At 41.8% G+C, this 16,787-nt stretch overlaps 1 protein-coding gene across 8 annotated transcripts in view; it reads left to right on the top strand.

The window, feature by feature from the left end:
- SLC39A14 (solute carrier family 39 member 14) overlaps positions 1-11,554 on the top strand; it is a 46,220-nt gene extending 34,666 nt beyond the window's left edge. For 6 of the 8 annotated variants that reach the window (XM_063086447.1, XM_063086441.1, XM_063086444.1 and 3 more), the window contains 7 exons: positions 183-236; positions 2,481-2,650; positions 4,583-4,705; positions 5,389-5,577; positions 5,703-5,910; positions 6,821-7,005; positions 8,438-11,554. In XM_063086447.1, the coding sequence (XP_062942517.1) occupies positions 183-236; positions 2,481-2,650; positions 4,583-4,705; positions 5,389-5,577; positions 5,703-5,910; positions 6,821-7,005; positions 8,438-8,584 (1,076 nt within the window). In that variant the 3' untranslated portion in view covers positions 8,585-11,554. The remainder of the gene's footprint in view (positions 1-182; positions 237-2,480; positions 2,651-4,582; positions 4,706-5,388; positions 5,578-5,702; positions 5,911-6,820; positions 7,006-8,437) is intronic. The other 2 variants (XM_063086448.1, XM_063086445.1) reach the window with 1 other exon arrangement.
- The last annotated feature ends 5,233 nt before the right edge of the window (positions 11,555-16,787 follow it).

The following is a 16,787-nucleotide window of genomic DNA, read 5'->3' as shown; positions in this document are numbered from 1 at the left end:
GTAGTGCTGGTGTGTGCTCCGTGCTTCCTGGTACCCAGTGTGTGCTGCCTGTGTTATGTCTCCTAGTGTTTCCTGTTGTTGTTGTTTGACTTATATGATATTTACCCCTTTGTGGTGTTTGCAGCTTCTCCACTGAAAAGGTAAACTGCTTTTGGATAGCAACTTTGATGTATTTTTCTTAGGCTTCTCCACAGAACCCAGTAAGAGATGGACTCAACAGCTGTTTACTGATGCAGGTGGATCTCTGTCTGCCCGATCACCCTGAATTCAGAGTGCCCCCACCCTCAGTAACAGAGGCCCTCCATCTGCTCTTGTTCCTCCAGTGTGGGGCTTTGGTTTCCTCAGCGTTTCGCTGATTAACCTGGCCTCTCTCCTGGGAGTCCTCGTGCTGCCGTGCATGGAGAAACCGTTTTTCAGACGTGTGCTCACTTACTTCATCGCCCTGTCCATTGGAACGCTGTTCTCTAACGCGCTCTTCCAGCTCATTCCAGAGGTGCAGTAGAACAGACACGTGCACGTCCTCTTTCCCAGGGCGCCATAGCCAAGCCCCCCTCTGGCTGATGTTTACCCCCACCCTGCACCCTGAGGCATCTGACAACCGCCACCTGAAAAATGGACCTATCCCTCCTATCTCGGGCCACAAGTGACTTCTAACTCTGGATCTCAGGGGCCTTCTCTCACTCCTCTGGGCACCCAGGTTTGCCTCCAGCCTCTTCAGTGGATGTCAGATGCAAGGCTCTTAGCATTTGCCCTCCCTGCTGGGCATCTGTCAGTCTCCTTTCCTATGCCCCATTTGTAGGAGAGCCATAGCATGGGGGTGCTGCCCAGGCCCTTGGTGTTACACACGCCTTGTGTTCTAAGGAGAAGCCTGGCAGGACTCAGGTGTGGGGACCAAGAGATTATCCATCTGGAATGAGGTGGAAGGAAAAGAGGTTACCAACTGATACGTACAATTGGCCTAAAAAGTGAGTGATACTTATTTTTAAGCAGGCCATAATTGGTAGCATAGAGAACAAACATGGAACAAAGACTACTGAACAAGAACAAACAAAATTAAAAATACAAAATAAATGAAAGGGGCACTCAATCCTTCCTGCCTTGCATCTTGACTTTGTCCTGAGAAGACTGACATCCTGGTACCCTTACTTGACTGTTTTGATATGTTTGTTAATTTGGTTTTTAACTGTTATCACTGAGGAGCTATAACAATAAGACCCAAGGTGACAGTCTGCCCACCTTTTCAGCCCAGGCAAGGACGCTGCTGTATGGGCATGATAATGTGCAGACATGGGTCAAACCCCTTTGGGAATGGAGGAAGCTGCCTTTCATGTAAAAGAACCATGACAGTGGCTTCCAGCCTTTCCTAATCAAAAGACTAATGCAGAAAAGACAGCAGGTGGGAAGCCAGGCCTTGCACTTCTTCTTCTTAGTGAGAGAAGAAATCTGGCCAAAGGCTCACCATCTTGATGCTGTCGCAGAATCCCGCGTGGATCTAGCAAGCACTTCTCAGGGGAGACCTCATCTTGGGCTATTTTTTCAGCTCCAGAAATTGAATTTATTAATCTTGTAAAGATTCGAAAGGAAAATGCCTCGGTGCCTGTTTGAACGGAAATGCCATAATCATACCCGCTCCGCCCCTGTGGCTCGCTGGGGGGTGTCTCATCCTGGCACAGTTCTGTCCTGCCCTCTTTTGGGCCTGGACCATAGCCCAAAGTGTGGCACACTGGGAAATGCTAAAGGAAATATTTTTTATGACCGGGTTTATCCTGGAACTCTGTTCTATATGATTGAATCCCTCAGAAAGCAAATGGAAACAAACAAACAAACAAAAACTGAGAAATTAAGAAATTTTACAGGCATCAGGTCTTAAAGGTTCTTTGTCCCTTCTGCCCTGTACATCTGACTTTGTTGTGTCTTGCACAAACCAATCTGTGTCCAGGTAGTGTCCCGTGTGCCTACACAATGTGGATGGGATGTATGGAAGCAAACACAGTGACATGATGATCAGTCTCTTTCCACTTTTGTTTACTGTAAAAGAGAGCCAGCCCTCGAGTCCAAAGTCTGTCTTGGGCAGCCTCTGTGACAGGCCTGAGCACACACCTCAGAGGTGGGACAAGGCAGCACCCCACCCCGCCAGTCACCCTGGCTGGTAGGTGTGACTGGAGCCACCAAGGGCAGCAGGGGCGGTAGTCACAAGGTTCAAAGGCCACCGTGAATTCCTCTTCATTTCTTCTGAACTGATTGAAGGAAATTTCATCAGACTGAAATCACTAATAAATTTTCTGTTTCTCTCTCCCTCCCTACTTGTCTCTCTCTGATTTTCCTTTTTTTCTCCCCCTTGTTAATATCCACCAAAACTTTCCTTGTTGCCCCCGCCCCGCCCTCTCCACCTTCTTTCCCCTAAATGGTGGCTGCCGTGCCATGGGGCACTGGCCCTTCTTCCTGACTTGGGTGGGGCTGGCCCTCCCTCCCAATGGCAGTGTGGGGATACGGTCTCCTCTGTGTGACCGTCATCTCCCTCTGCTCGCTCATGGGGGCAAGCGTGGTGCCCTTCATGAAGAAGACTTTTTACAAGAGGCTGCTGCTCTACTTCATAGCTCTAGCGATTGGAACCCTCTACTCCAACGCCCTCTTCCAGCTCATCCCCGAGGTATGACAAGCCAGGGCATTCTGAGCAGGAAGGAGCATGCCAGTCTCCGGCAGGGGGGACAGCAGGCACAGTGGGATGCCCCTCCACTTAGATGGAAGGCATAGAGAGGAGACCCTGGGGTCCTTCCCTTTTGGAAAGTGAAGCTAGGACTTAGGCAGGAGCTAGCAGAGGCAGCAATAGCAGAGGTTGAAGGGCTGCGTTCAGATCTCAGCTCTCCCATCTGTACATTGTGTAACCTTGGCCAAGCCACTCACTTCTCTGTATTTCTGTTTCCCCATGTGTAAAATAGGGAAATCAGTAGGACTGACCTCTAGATGTTGTTGTGAGGTCAGTATTGTCGTGAAGCTAATATTCGTGAAATATCTAGTGCCTGGAGCCTGGAAAGTACTATGGAGTTAAAAGATAAAGAGTGTAGCTAGATCATATCAGGGCTCTTAAATTGGGGCTTTTGGCATAGAGAAGTAGAAAACACTCCAACAGAATCCATCAGTCTCAATAAAAAGATCAGTTCTCCTCAGTAGGGAGTTTTGGGGCAAAGGTAATCCAAATAAAACAAAGTCTAGTTTTGCATACATTGACGGTACCTTTGCCCTTTGCCTACGTTAGTAAGATATTCACCGCAAAGGAAGGGAGAGCTTAGTGTTTGTAAAGTTTGGCATCACCTTGGAGATGTTTCATCTGATTTGGTGTAATCTCTTCCATAGACCGTTAATTACAATAAGCATGAGTCAGTTCATTGTAGGTGGTCTGATGGACCTGGACAAAGCCTTAATTGAAGCAAAAAGATGACTGCACATGCTTCTCACAATATTTTGTGTTTTCCAAAATGCTGTTTTGTGTTCTCCTAGTTGATCTTAGATCAGCTCTGTGATGTCTATAGTACAAGTAGTATTTTGCCCTTTGGAATCTGGCCTGCGCAGAAGCACATATCCCTGAGCCTAGCCTCCAGGTTGTATGATTCCTAAAGCCATGCTTTTGTATTCTGCCATCCTTCATGGCTTTTTGTGGAGAGGATTTAGTTACCTGTTTACACTTTGGTTTTCCCTAAGATGATCTGACTCTCCTGGAAAATCGACCTAAATGTGTTGTGTCTACCCTAGAACTTGGCCTTTGTGTCTCTTAGAAAACTACACTAGGGGGTAGTGATTGAATTTGGTCCCTTTAAAACATAAAGGGAAAACACTTACCTTTTAAATAGCCCAGAGTTCCTTATGGTTATGATCACTTTTATCTTTGACCTATTCATGAGAGGGCTGGAGTTTATTCCTGTCAGAAGATAGAGGAGCAGGTCAGATCCCGCTATCAATCAGGAGCTTAACTTAGAACAGAATTCTATTTTTACTCCTGTCCTCTTCCCAGTGGATTCCCCCAACCCTCTTTAATAAGTGAAGTTTTTAGAAAGAACTCAAAACCCCCCAAACTGTCGCCTGCAGCAACAGTCTGCTTTCTTGGCTTTGTGGTCACTGGGAGGCCTGTGGTCAGGAAGAGGCTGCAATTCTTACTCTTAAACCAGAGAATGGGTTTCCCATTTTAGAAAGTGTAATTACACCCTCTGTGTTTACAGGCAGATCAGCCAGGGACACTAGATAACATGAAAATAAACACAAGTGTCTTCTCCTTAAATATGGAATTTGCTGACAGAGTATGCTTTTGATGTAAAGCACCAAGAGAAATTATGACAGAGTCCTCATTAACCTTCCTGAGATTAAAATTCTGATGATGATCTGTCTTTTGCATTAGAAAATAAATTAGAACCTTCCAGGTCTGGTAATGTGACATCAGGGAAGCATCAAGGATTAGATTTTGCTAGAGAGTAGGTGGGTGGCACTTACTCCAGTATGTCTGAGTCAAGGAGGTAGTTATAAGCTGAGAGGGAACCAGCTTTTTTTTTTTTTCTTTCCTTAAACTCATTTTGTTTTCCTGGGTCCACAGGCTTTTGGTTTCAATCCTCTGGAAGATTATTATGTCTCCAAGTCTGCAGTAGTGTTCGGGGGCTTTTATCTTTTCTTTTTCACAGAGAAGATCTTGAAGATGCTTCTTAAGCAGAAAAATGAGGTGAGGCCTGGTTGTTGGTAAAACGTTCTTCTAAGGAAAGCACCCATCTTTGAAAATGTTGATATGTTTTGTAAACTCCCTACAGTGGATTAAAAACCTCCCGCCATGGATTAAAAACCACAAAATTCATGAGATAATCCTACTTCCCCTTGTGAGGACATCAGCTGGGGGTGAGGCCAGATCAGAAACTAGATCTGGCCAATGTGCCTTTTACTAAGCACTTTACCTCTTTTGTTTTGTTCTAGATTATTTCCTTAATAACTATTTATATCTTTACACGTGGGAGAGGGGCATGGTAGTATACATTCATCATGTATAAAGTATGACCTCAATGAAATAGGACTGATTATTGTAGCGTAGTTCCAAAAAGTTATCTTTAGTGCCTGGCGTATAGTTATTCCCTAGTTACTGAATTGAACAAAATCAGCCATTGCAAAGGAGGAGCTCTAAATACTTTGAGCAGTGGCCACCTCACTGGGATGATCGTCTGCCAGCACCGAGTCCTTTGGTGTTTAACACCAACAGCTTTTCCTACGTTTCTGCACGTGTTACCTGCTTGTGTTTTTTCTGATGGGAGGAATGAGGTCTTCCCAGTGTTTGGAGCACTTACCCTGAGTAGGCACTCAGTTAGGTTTGTGGTTTTGGTAAGTGTCATGCTGACCCCCTTTCTTTCACCCCTCCAGCATCATCATGGACATAACCATTTTGCCTCTGAGACGCTTCCTTCCGAGAAGGACCAGGAGGAGGGGGTGATGGAGAAGCTGCAGAATGGGGATCTGGACCACATGATTCCTCAACACTGCAACAGTGAGCTGGATGGCAAGGCCCCTGTGGCAGATGAGAAGGTCGTTGTGGGCTCACTGTCTGTGCAGGTCAGTGGGCCATCAGCTGCTTGGTGGGAGCCTTTAGGAGGGGATGGCCTTGTCGACTCAGGCCTGCCTTTAAGGCGTACTGCACACTTTGACTCTGTGGTCCGTGGCAATGTGCTTTCTTGTAGGACCTGCAAGCTTCCCAAAGCGCCTGTTACTGGCTAAAGGGTGTCCGCTACTCTGACATTGGCACCCTGGCCTGGATGATCACCCTGAGCGACGGCCTTCACAATTTCATCGATGGCCTGGCCATCGGTGCTTCCTTCACTGTGTCTGTTTTCCAAGGCATCAGCACCTCAGTGGCCATCCTCTGTGAGGAGTTCCCCCACGAGTTAGGTAAGCGCACATGCCCCGTTCCACTGTGCTGCCTCAGTTACTGGTGCAGGCACCCTTTATGTGGCTGATTCCTTGCCACTCTGTCATCTCCCCCCCACTTCACAATGCTTATCATAATTAATTAACACACTTCCTAAGCTGTGCGAAATCTAACCACTTTTTTTTTTATCAACACTGACTCTACCGAATGAGCAACCAGCCAGCCCCAAACCACTATTTGTTAACAGGGATGTTCGTTTCACTTTAGCCTTATGTGCTGTGGCTCAGTTTCCTCACCTATGCAGTGGGGTTGATAATAGTACCTCCCTTATGGAATTATTGTGAGGATTAAAGGGAAACAAATGGTGCAAAGGACTTACCATGTGCCACACACTATTCTAAGTGCTCAGTAAAGGTTATCTCTTCTATCCTGTTAATCTTCCCAAGGCTGGCAGGTGGAGGAAGTAGATGAGCCAGGCGTTAGGAGGTACTTAGTTTTATCAGGGAGAGAGTGTAACAAGCCAGGGCTCTGGGGCTCAGAGACGACTCAAGGTCAAATCCTGGCTTTGCCATTTATTGGCTTATGACTTTGTGTAAATTACTTAACTTCTCTCCATCTCAATTTTGTTTCCTAAAAGTGCCATCCATTATACTCATGAGGAAGGAAGTTCCTCCTATTTCGCCATCCATCAAAAGAGAAAGGGGGCCATTGTTAGTTGATCATGTAGTTTAAAAATCCTATGAATTATTTTCAGCCTGTAGGCTGGAAGTGCATGACAAGTTTGGCAGGTAGAGGCAGCTCCTGCTCAGGAAGATGAAGGTGCCTGAGTCTTGTCACTTCAGTCTCTAGTCCAGGGCTGTGTTGATTTTCTCCCAGACTTTGTCCATAGTTTAAGCAGTCTGACGTCATCAGTGTTTCTGTCTCCTGCAGGAGACTTCGTCATCCTGCTCAACGCTGGAATGAGTATCCAGCAGGCTCTCTTCTTCAACTTCCTCTCTGCCTGCTGCTGCTACGTGGGTTTAGCCTTTGGCATCCTGGCTGGCAGCCACTTTTCTGCCAACTGGATCTTCGCACTGGCTGGAGGCATGTTCTTATATATTTCTCTGGCTGATATGGTAAGCCTTCCACAGTTTATGCCATGTAGGCAAAATTGAGCCAGATTATTAAATTTGTTGGATGGGAGGATGGCTAAGGGAACGTTAGGTAGTTTGTTTCTTTTTAATAATAGCTTTATTGAGATATCTTTCACATAACACACAATTCCCCTATTTAAGGTATCCAATTCAGTGGTTTTTAGGGGGGCATTAGATTTTAAAGGAGGAAAAGTTTATGTTTCTCTTAGCATATGTCATTAAAGAAAATGATCATACTCAAACTAGGGTCTTTACTTAAATATTATAGATTTATATAGATTAAATAAAAAGAAGGAAGGAGGGTGAGAGGGAAGAAAGGAAAGAAAATTTTCCATAATCATTCTACTCCCAAAACAACAATTATAATGAACACTTTGGTTTGTTTCTTTTTTATCTCAATACATTGTGTTTATCTGTTTTTAAATAACTATAATCACACTGACTATACAATTTTATGTCCTGATTTCTTTTTTTACTTAATATATCATAGACATTTTTCCATGTTGCATATTCTTTGAAAACATCCTTTTCAATGGCTGGTATTATTACATGAGATATTAACTCCAGAACTAGAATTGCTGCCTCAAAAGGCAGACACATGGTTTTAGGCTTTTAATATGTATTGCCAAGTTGCCTTCTAAAAGAGCTTAACCTTTGTATGTTATCAGCAGTGTGTAAAAGTGTACGTTGTACTGTTCTTGCTAACCATTTAGGTAGTTTGAATTTACTAGTGAAATATCTGATCTGTTGCATCTTTTGTGTAACTAATGATGTTGATTTCCTTTTCTTGTTGGCATGACATGGTCTTTGACCTGTTCACATGAATTCTTTTTTCATATCCTTCGAAAATAATGTTTTTGATGAGGTGATAAGACTGACCACCTTGATCCAGCCTTATTCCATGGAAACATTTTAGATTCTCTCCTTTCTTGTGGGGAGCCTGCTTCATGGGTAGGATTTTTTTGGCATTACCTGACGGTCTCATAGTTGTCTGGCCTGCCTCGGCCTGGCTTGCTGGCCAAGCAGCAGGAGGCCTTACATCATAGCCATGTTGTAGCTCCATTCTCTGTCCCCTTACACAGATGCTCAATTTCCCAAAGAGGTGACAACAATTTGGTAGCAAAAAGATATTTTCAAGTGTTTTCAAAGTCCACAATAAGAAGATTATTTTTTATCAGGGTGCATTTATTTTTAGCCAGCATCTAAACACATCCAGGGCTGCATGCATATTTAGTACTTTGTTTACCTACATAGTAAGTAGATAGTTGTAAACCTTGGAAGTAAGGCTCTTACATTCAAGTTCTAGCTGCTATTGTTGTTAATTTTCTTTGTCAACCAATTTGATATATATCTCGACCACAGAATTGCCCTGGACTTGCAAGATTAAGAAAGGAATTATTTTCTTCTTTCTCAGTTTCCCGAGATGAACGAGGTCTGCCAGGAGGATGAAAGGAAGGGCAGCGTCTTGATCCCCTTTGTTATCCAGAACCTGGGCCTCTTGACCGGATTCACCATCATGCTGGTCCTCACTATGTATTCAGGACAGATCCAGATCGGGTAGGGCCCTGCCAAGAGCCAGTGGCACTGGAAGTCGGGCGCTGGGCTGCCCTGTCTCTAGCCCAAGGACTCGGCATCCACAAAGCACCATGGAAGAGGCAGTTCTGTTAAAAACGGACACAGACTGTATTCCTGCATTCAGATGTCAGCTGTTTTTAAGATGCTCTGCCTTAGGAATAAGCTACCCTGGTAACCAGACTCTAGGTAGTGCCTCTCACCCTCACCTCTCCCTGTTTTCTCAGTGACCCTGGATCCTGAATGCAGCTTACAAGACAAGACTAACTTTTTTCTTTCTCTTGGAACCAGTGCTGAAAGATTTTGAATTCATTACCCTGTAATGCAAATAGATAACCAGTGGTTAGAAATATCAGGTGGTGAATCCATAGTTTGGGGCCCATGAATCAACATGTGAACCCTGGACCTCAAGCTGGCCCATTTTGAAATAGGTTCACCTTTTCTTACCGAGAAGAGACAGGAGACAGGAACCCTTCCTATTTTCTCAAAGTCTGTTCAGTTGCCTATGACTTCTTTCAAAGAGAACTAGAAGTCAGAACAGAGGAGCAGAGCAAGAGTACAGGCAAGGATCATCCCGAGGGAGCAGGGAAGTAGAACCCATGAGGTGTGTCTTGTCCTGGTGCTCATTTGTTCCTGCTGGGATGCTGGATATTGATTCTGTGGCCACACCTGATGTTTCCTGGCTGTCCAGGTGAGCTACTCTGGAGGTTCAGTTGCCTGGACCTCTTCTTCTTTCATGTTAACACTGACAGAATGGAGAGTCAGGAGATCTGCAAGAAAACAATAGGTTTTGCTGTGATTTCCACCTCCCCTTCCCCACTGCCATCTTCTAAGAGACTCCCTAGAAGCACATTCTGAGCACATTGAAGAAGTTTGTATTAGACGAGAGGGGAGACTGTGCAAACCTAGCTCCTGTGGACAAGACTTCTGCAGAGTGTCAAGTTGACTTATAGGACTGGAGGGCAGTTTATGTTCTACTTAGACAAGGGGAATCAGAAATGGGATCAGTGCAGGCAAAATTTCAGATTTGCTAATTACATAAATAAAAGTATGAGTAATAGGGGACTCTGAAATATAAGGTCAAAAACTTGCGTTGGGGCACTGCAGATGTTTGCAGAACGGAGGCCCTAATGATTATGCTGCAGAGAGGTTCCTGCTGTCTCCCTCACCCCAAACCAAAAAGTTTAAACCCTGTATTGAATTGAGTATGCATTGTTTTAATTCTCTCCAGAAAATGAATGGATGGATATACTTGTCTGTGAAATTGTAGACCAGCCTCAGGCACTGTGGAGCCCTCACCCCAGAACTCTGGCTTCGAGGGGAGCTCAATCTCCAGGTTCACTAGGTGAATTGATTTATTATTATCATATTGATAATGTGAGATTCTTTAGCCACTGTGGGGAGCCAGTCTCTCCAGAAGCCTTTCTTAACGGTGCCCACAGTCACAGCCCAGGGGCGGTATTTTCAAACTGATTCATTTGCATAACTGACGAGTACTGGTTCATTGCCAGTAGCTGAGTTTTTCTGTTCTTACACAGAAAAACTGTCCACTAACAGTAATTAAAAACAGCATCTATTTTGTTTCTTATTCTTGGGAAACATCCCTCAAGCCAGGAATAATCTTGAAAAGAACCTGAGTGGGAAAACTGCTGGTGATACTTCCTCCTTATCTTGCCTGTTGACTTTGATAGATTTGAGAATAGGCTGACGAAGGAGGGAAACTTCAATGATCAAGACTCTAGATTAAATATCAGGACTGACTCCTGGTAGGATTATGGTCCAGTTTTACCAAAGAACCAATTGAATATTAGAATGTTGGAATCTAACTTTTTATATTATCATTATTATTGTGGTTATTGTTTTAAAGCGATTCTTTATCTTCTCTGTTTTGTTTTTCTCTAACTGCTTTCAGGAGCTAGCAGAAAATAACACTCATAATTTAAGTTTCTGGAAGATTTTGCTTTAGCTAGCTCACATTGATGTATTAAATTTATAATTTTAGCATTCCCTATAGATCCTGTCATTCCTTAAAAATACCCTCTGTCTTGGAGTAGAATATGAAATTAGAGTTAGTGGGTTTCTAGTTTAGGGGAGGCGCTCAAAAATATAATATTTAACAAATTGAAAAATAAGGTAGGAAATAGTAGAGTGCTTTCCCTTTTCATGCACACCTATATTAAGAACTCTCCTTTAATAGATGGCTGCCTCAAAGGGAAATCTTGAACCTGTAGTTGGTGCCGAGGCCAGTCCTAGTTGGAGCTTAGGAGGGGTGGAGACGCTCATTGTCCGACTGATTGTAAGTTGCCCTTGGCAACAGATTTGCCTCATGAGTTGGAAATGTGGCAATTTCTTTTTGACTTTTAAGTGTTGAACTTGCTGTTTTAAGCATTTGTACATATTAGAAGTCTAAGGATTAGCAAGTTGTCTTGAGGACTTTTTTACCCCTGGCAGTAGCATCTTGAACCTCTCTTCTTCTGGAAGGATCAGCTCCTGTTCACGTTAGCAAGGAAAGTATATGTCACAGGCAGGATTGGTCAGCCAGGGACAGGGCTTCTGCTACTTCTCTCCTGGCCCCTGACGTGTGGGTTGCCTTCTGTCCTTGCCTCCAAAGGTATTTTGTGTCTGGTGTCAACTTGGGGATATTCCTCATGGTCCTTCACCCTGTGTTTAAGAAAGAAGGTCTCTCTGTTTGGGTAGCCTAATACCTGTTTTTAGTAAGTCCTCTTCCAAAGAGATGGTAATACGCTGGAAATCTGCTTGGGAAAAAAAAAGTCAGATTTTTGCAAAAGAGAGAGTTTAGGTTTCTATTGTTCGTATTTCCCTTTACAGTTCTGCAATTCCATCACAGTATTTTTAAAAATAACTCAGGTGTTATGAGAAGAAATTCAAAAATAAAATAACTTATGTGGACTGTAAATGTTTGTTTGTAAGATTCTATAAATAAAGCTATATTCTGTAATTGTGGAGAATCCCACCTGTGATCTTTTGCGGCAATAACATGAATGCAATGAAGGCTGTTTAACACAGGGTGGCAGTGGTGTCTCGCGACTTACAAAGCTTTGTTTTCAGTAGATCCAGCTTACATTTTGACTATGGGATTATATGTCATAATATGCTCATTTTAAAAATAATTAGTTTCTCTTTTATGGAGGCTGTGACTTCACTGATATTGCCTGATAAAAGAACTGTGGTGTTTCCTAAGAGGAGCTTTCTATCACCCTGTTTTCTCTTGTGTAAATCCACAATTTGAAACTTGTACAGCTGGTTGAGTTCATTTAAATCACATCTCTTATATATCTTATGGGGGAAAGTGCTCTGTCATGAGACTTAAAAAAAATTTTTTTTTAAAGATAATTTATTTTACAGAGGCTTAAAATTCTAAACCTATTTTCATTCCAGTTTAGTTACGGGGTCAAAGATCTGTTGTTTTTCTTTGACCACAGAAATGAGTAGTAAGGTAAAAGTTGATTTGATCTTACATACATTAGAGATTCCCAAATGCTTATTGCACAGTCCTTCCCACTTTTCCAAAAAAAAATTATTTATTTACTTATTTTTCTATTATGTATTACTTATTTTAGATCTCCTATTCCATTCTACTTTCCCTATTATATTTTATTATTTTATTTTATTTTTATTTTATTTTTTGGCAGCTGGGTGGTACAGGGATCAAACCCTGGACCTTGGTGTTATCAGCACCACACTCTAACCAACTGAGTTACCTTTCTTTTTTAAGTGGCATGTTGGTCTTTTAATTTGCATTACCTAGCTACTCCACCATTTGCTGAATTTGTTCAAGGTGACATTCACTCTGTCCTTCAGCTTCTCTCGCATTCTCTGGAAATCCTTTTCTGCCCACCCTCCCTCCTGCCTTCCCAGATTGTGTTGGGTGTCTCTCTGCATAGCTCAGTTACAGGACTTGCATTGTCATCACTATTCTTTTTACACCAAATTCCTTCTGGGTAGAGGCTGTATCTGGTTTCTTTCTGTGATCTCAGCACCTGCCACACAGAAAGAATGAATGAAAAGACCAAAGGAAATGCCTTTAAGGTCTATGTTTGCATAAATGCTCCTTTTCCATTAGAAGCAGTTTCCAGTTATGTTTTCCTCTCACTGGTGATGGTTTTGTTCATGCCTTGTCACCTGGTCTACCTTTATTTAGAAACCCAAGTTTGAGAGAGATGAATCTGTGCCCACACAGAACAGAGCTAAGCAAAATAAACAGGCCACTAAGAAGATTAAAACCTTGCCTGTAGCCATCTCTTTGTAATACTCTTAACCAGCTAAGCCATTTAGGATATTTTTTGTGGAAGGTGAAACACACTAAAATTTAAAAGGTGCTATGTATTAGTGCTCTTTTCTCCTATCTTATTCCTTCTGCACACTCTTATTTACCATTCAGTGCTGCTTAGACCTGATTTGAGCAAAATCCATTTCAAGAAATAATAGACACTAATATAGGCACAGAGTTTTTGATCTGTGGAAAAACAAAATGCCCATCTGTTTTTAAAGATTTTGTACTCTTCATAATCTAGTGTGAAATACCTAGATTTCTGAAGAATGGTAGGTTCCAATTCCAGCAGAAGTGAATCCCTTTCATCCTTCTGGAATAAACTGAATTGCATTTCACTCATGATAGGTGGCTCTTTCAGATGACATATATATATATATATATATATAGTGGAAAACATCAGCTGTTGGGAATGATCCAAAGGTCCTTATCAGCCTTCAGCTAAGTATGTTAAGAGCTGCCAGCCAAAAAACATTTTTCTTTCCAACATCACAACCCCTTCTTGCCAGATTTGTGTCCAGGGTTTATTTTAAATGAAAGAAGGGAATTAAAAGAGACTGTCCTTCCTGTATAACAGCAATCTTTGACTTTGGCAGTGGGTGGGATTCTGAGATGGTAGCATCAATTATAGTTAAGGAATAACCCAAGAGTGTTCTAACCTGGCAATCATAAGCCAAGAAGTGGTTCTTTCTTCTACTAGGCCCTGTTATGTTTTTTCTGTATCTGTGGTTTGCTTACAGTTCTTCGTAACACTGAGCTTGCCTAAGAATAAATTTATGCAATTATCCCCAGATTTTCACAACTATAGACATGTAACACAAAGCCATTAGGAGATTCACAGTGGAGGCCTTGACAAGGAATCTTTTGATAAAGTAATTCTAAATGAAATGCTCTCTTAAAATATATTCCTCCTGCATTTGGCTAATGTTTCAAGTGTGTCAAAAATCTGAGAATGACACCCAAGCTAGTTAATTGGAGATTCCTCCCAAGAACATGATGTCAACCTGTGAGTTTTAAGAAGGGAAACTAATTCAACAGAGGGGATATGTCTTTGCTTAAAGGATTAGGTCTTTAATTATAGATGCTAGTAAAGAAGAAAAAACATCTTTTTGATCTTGAGTATCCTCCCAGAGTAGGAGATTCTTTCAAGTGTCATGTTTCCCTATAACTTGAGGTTAATAAAACAAGCTCTTCTGATGCTGATGTCTGGTTGCCTTGAGAAGAAATATCTTCTGCTGCCAAATTCACACAGTTTAAGCATTACAGTAACTCTCCAAATAACGTAGGGTTTTTTCCCTCTTCTCTTGAAAATGGGGCAAACAGGAGAGAGAGAAGGAATTTAGATTTTTCTTGGAAAGCTGGTTTTTTTAAAAAATTAGATTAAATTGATTTTTCAGTATAGATGGTTCAATTATATGTTCTAACTAAAAGGGTTCCATCTAAACATAAAGGTCTCAACATCATCATCTGGCTTTAAGGTACATTTATTCCCACAAATCTGTTTTCTAATTATGCTATGCTTAGCTTAGTAGAAGATTATTTTATGTTCCTTGGTTCATATATTACTTTAACATCTTGTTTAAAAACAGGCTGACTGCATGGGAAGACCGCCTTGATACAGCTGATGGTAATATTTTTTCACTAAAAAACTTAATTCAGCCTCATAAACTAGTTTAAATGAGAAAGTCCTTGGGAGAGTGTTTAAGCTTGGTGATTTTTGAAGCAAATGAGGATAAACAAGGACCAATGCAAACCTGCTTCCCCAGTGTTCTAGAGTCTGTCTTTGTTTTCAGCAGAAAGCAGTTTTTTGAGTCCAAAAGAATGGATTTGTGTCAATTCCATCACTGACTATCTCTGTGATCACTAATAGTAAGTTTAGCCCCTCTCCATCTCAATGTCTTCACCTATCAAGTAGAAATAATAATTTCTGTACTACCTGTCTCTATAAGCATAATGAGAACTAAATGTAAGAGAAAGTGCTTTATAAATTAAAACTACTAGTAGCAGTTAACAGTTTGTTGTTTGGATTCCTTTGAGATTCTGAAAAATATGTTTTCCCACACATTTTTCATACACACCCTAAAGCACATATAAATATACTCAAAACCTTACAGTTGGGAGCAGGATGGAGAGAGGAGGCAGAGAAGGGATTGATCTCTTGAAACCCATGTCCCAGGTTAAGAACTTCTGCTCCAGACAAGAGTAAGATGATATTAATTCATCCAACAAATTCTTGGGCTCCCACTTTGTGCCAGTTACAGCAGACATAGCAGTGAACAAGACAGACAAAGGTCCTCCTCTTAATGAGTTGGAGGAGACAAAAACAAAAACATGGTACAGGTAAATTAACATAGGGTAAAGGGGTGGAGAACAGGTGGACAGGTGTAGCTTTAGCTATGGTGGTCAGGAAAAGGCTCAGAGCGGATGACATTTGAGCTGAGCCACAGCTTTGCGAATCTAGGAGAATGTTCCAAGCAAAAGGGCAAGCAAATGCAAGAGCTCTAGGACAGAAATAAGCCTGGTCTGTTTGAGGCCAGTCCTCATGTGTGTAACATGTAGTATATACAACGTGAACAAGGCCAGTCTGTCTGAACTGTAGCGGATGTGGGGGAAGAGATTGGACCTGAGCTCAGAGAAGTTGACAGGAGTTAAACCACCACATTGGGAAAGGAGGAGACATTTGAGGGTTTTAAGCACAGAAATGACAAATATCATTGCTCTGTTTAGAAAGATCTGCTGCATAGAAGAATGGGCTGTAGGGGGAGTAAATTGACAGGATACATTGTGTGAGGGAAAGGGATCCCCAATTCTTTATTTTTCGCCAAGTCAACTTGATGAATGTCAGTGCCCTTTACCTGTGGCGTCTTACCTGTGGAATGCTGGAGCCCAGGTGTGAGAGAGGTATTAAATTCTATTCTCCTACAGTGGATTATATTCTGTAGTGACTTGCCATGATTTTCTACTGCTCTATAATGAGGCAGACACCAGTAATAGGAAATGATGGCAGCTTTGGGGTTCCCAACCTTGTCACCGTTCTTAGAGTATTGAGTTCTCCCAGGAAGACTGTGGGATAACACACCATTCAGGGGTTTGCACACTACCCAAGAAATGGCCTGAATATCAACCTATAAATATACTTTTCCTACCAGTCAGCAAAGCTTTCATTAGCATGTTTTACTTACAAGTATCTAAAGAAATATATTAATTTGGGCTGGCCCGTGGCTCACTCTGGAGAGTGTGGTGCTGATAACACCAAAGCCACGGGTTTGGATCCTATATAGGGATGGCCGGTTAGCTCACTGGCTGAGCGTGGTGCTGACAACACCAAGCCAAGGGGAGAGATCCCCTTATCAGTCATCTTTAAAAAAAAAAAAAATTTATTAATTTGATATCAGGCTACTATTGGTAGGATGTTGCCTTGGGCCATGTTTTACTAATTACAAAAATATATATATTCTTATCTGGACTTGCTAATTTTTATAGACCTCAAGACAGTGGGGGGAGGGGTCCATGCCAAGGTAATTTAATGAAAACCAAATGTACTCATAGGAAGATACGAATAAAATATAAGATATGATGTCCATACAATATGTGTTATAATAAAAGCATGTATGTGGTGATTTTTATATAAAATGGGAGATTATACACTATAAAATACCTTTTGTTCTGTGCAGCTATTTTAGAAATGCTCATTTTACTCATTTAAAAAATAATTTACAGTTCTCTTGCCTACATTTAACACAGAAGTTTAATTTTAATGGCTTCATATAAATAGAAACTACAGCCAGATTACTTTTCACAACAGTGGAAACAAGGATCCCCTGTGCTTTTGTTAAATTAAAAGCATTCATAATTAAGCCTCAAAGGAGGCTGGTCATTAATTAAGATGTAGAAATGCTTA

This window comes from Cynocephalus volans, chromosome 2 (assembly GCF_027409185.1).
Source record: "Cynocephalus volans isolate mCynVol1 chromosome 2, mCynVol1.pri, whole genome shotgun sequence".
In the NCBI taxonomy this organism is placed as follows: Eukaryota; Metazoa; Chordata; class Mammalia; order Dermoptera; family Cynocephalidae; genus Cynocephalus; species Cynocephalus volans.
The sequence above is the reverse complement of the archived record's forward strand: the minus strand, read 5'-3'. Positions and strand labels throughout refer to the sequence as shown.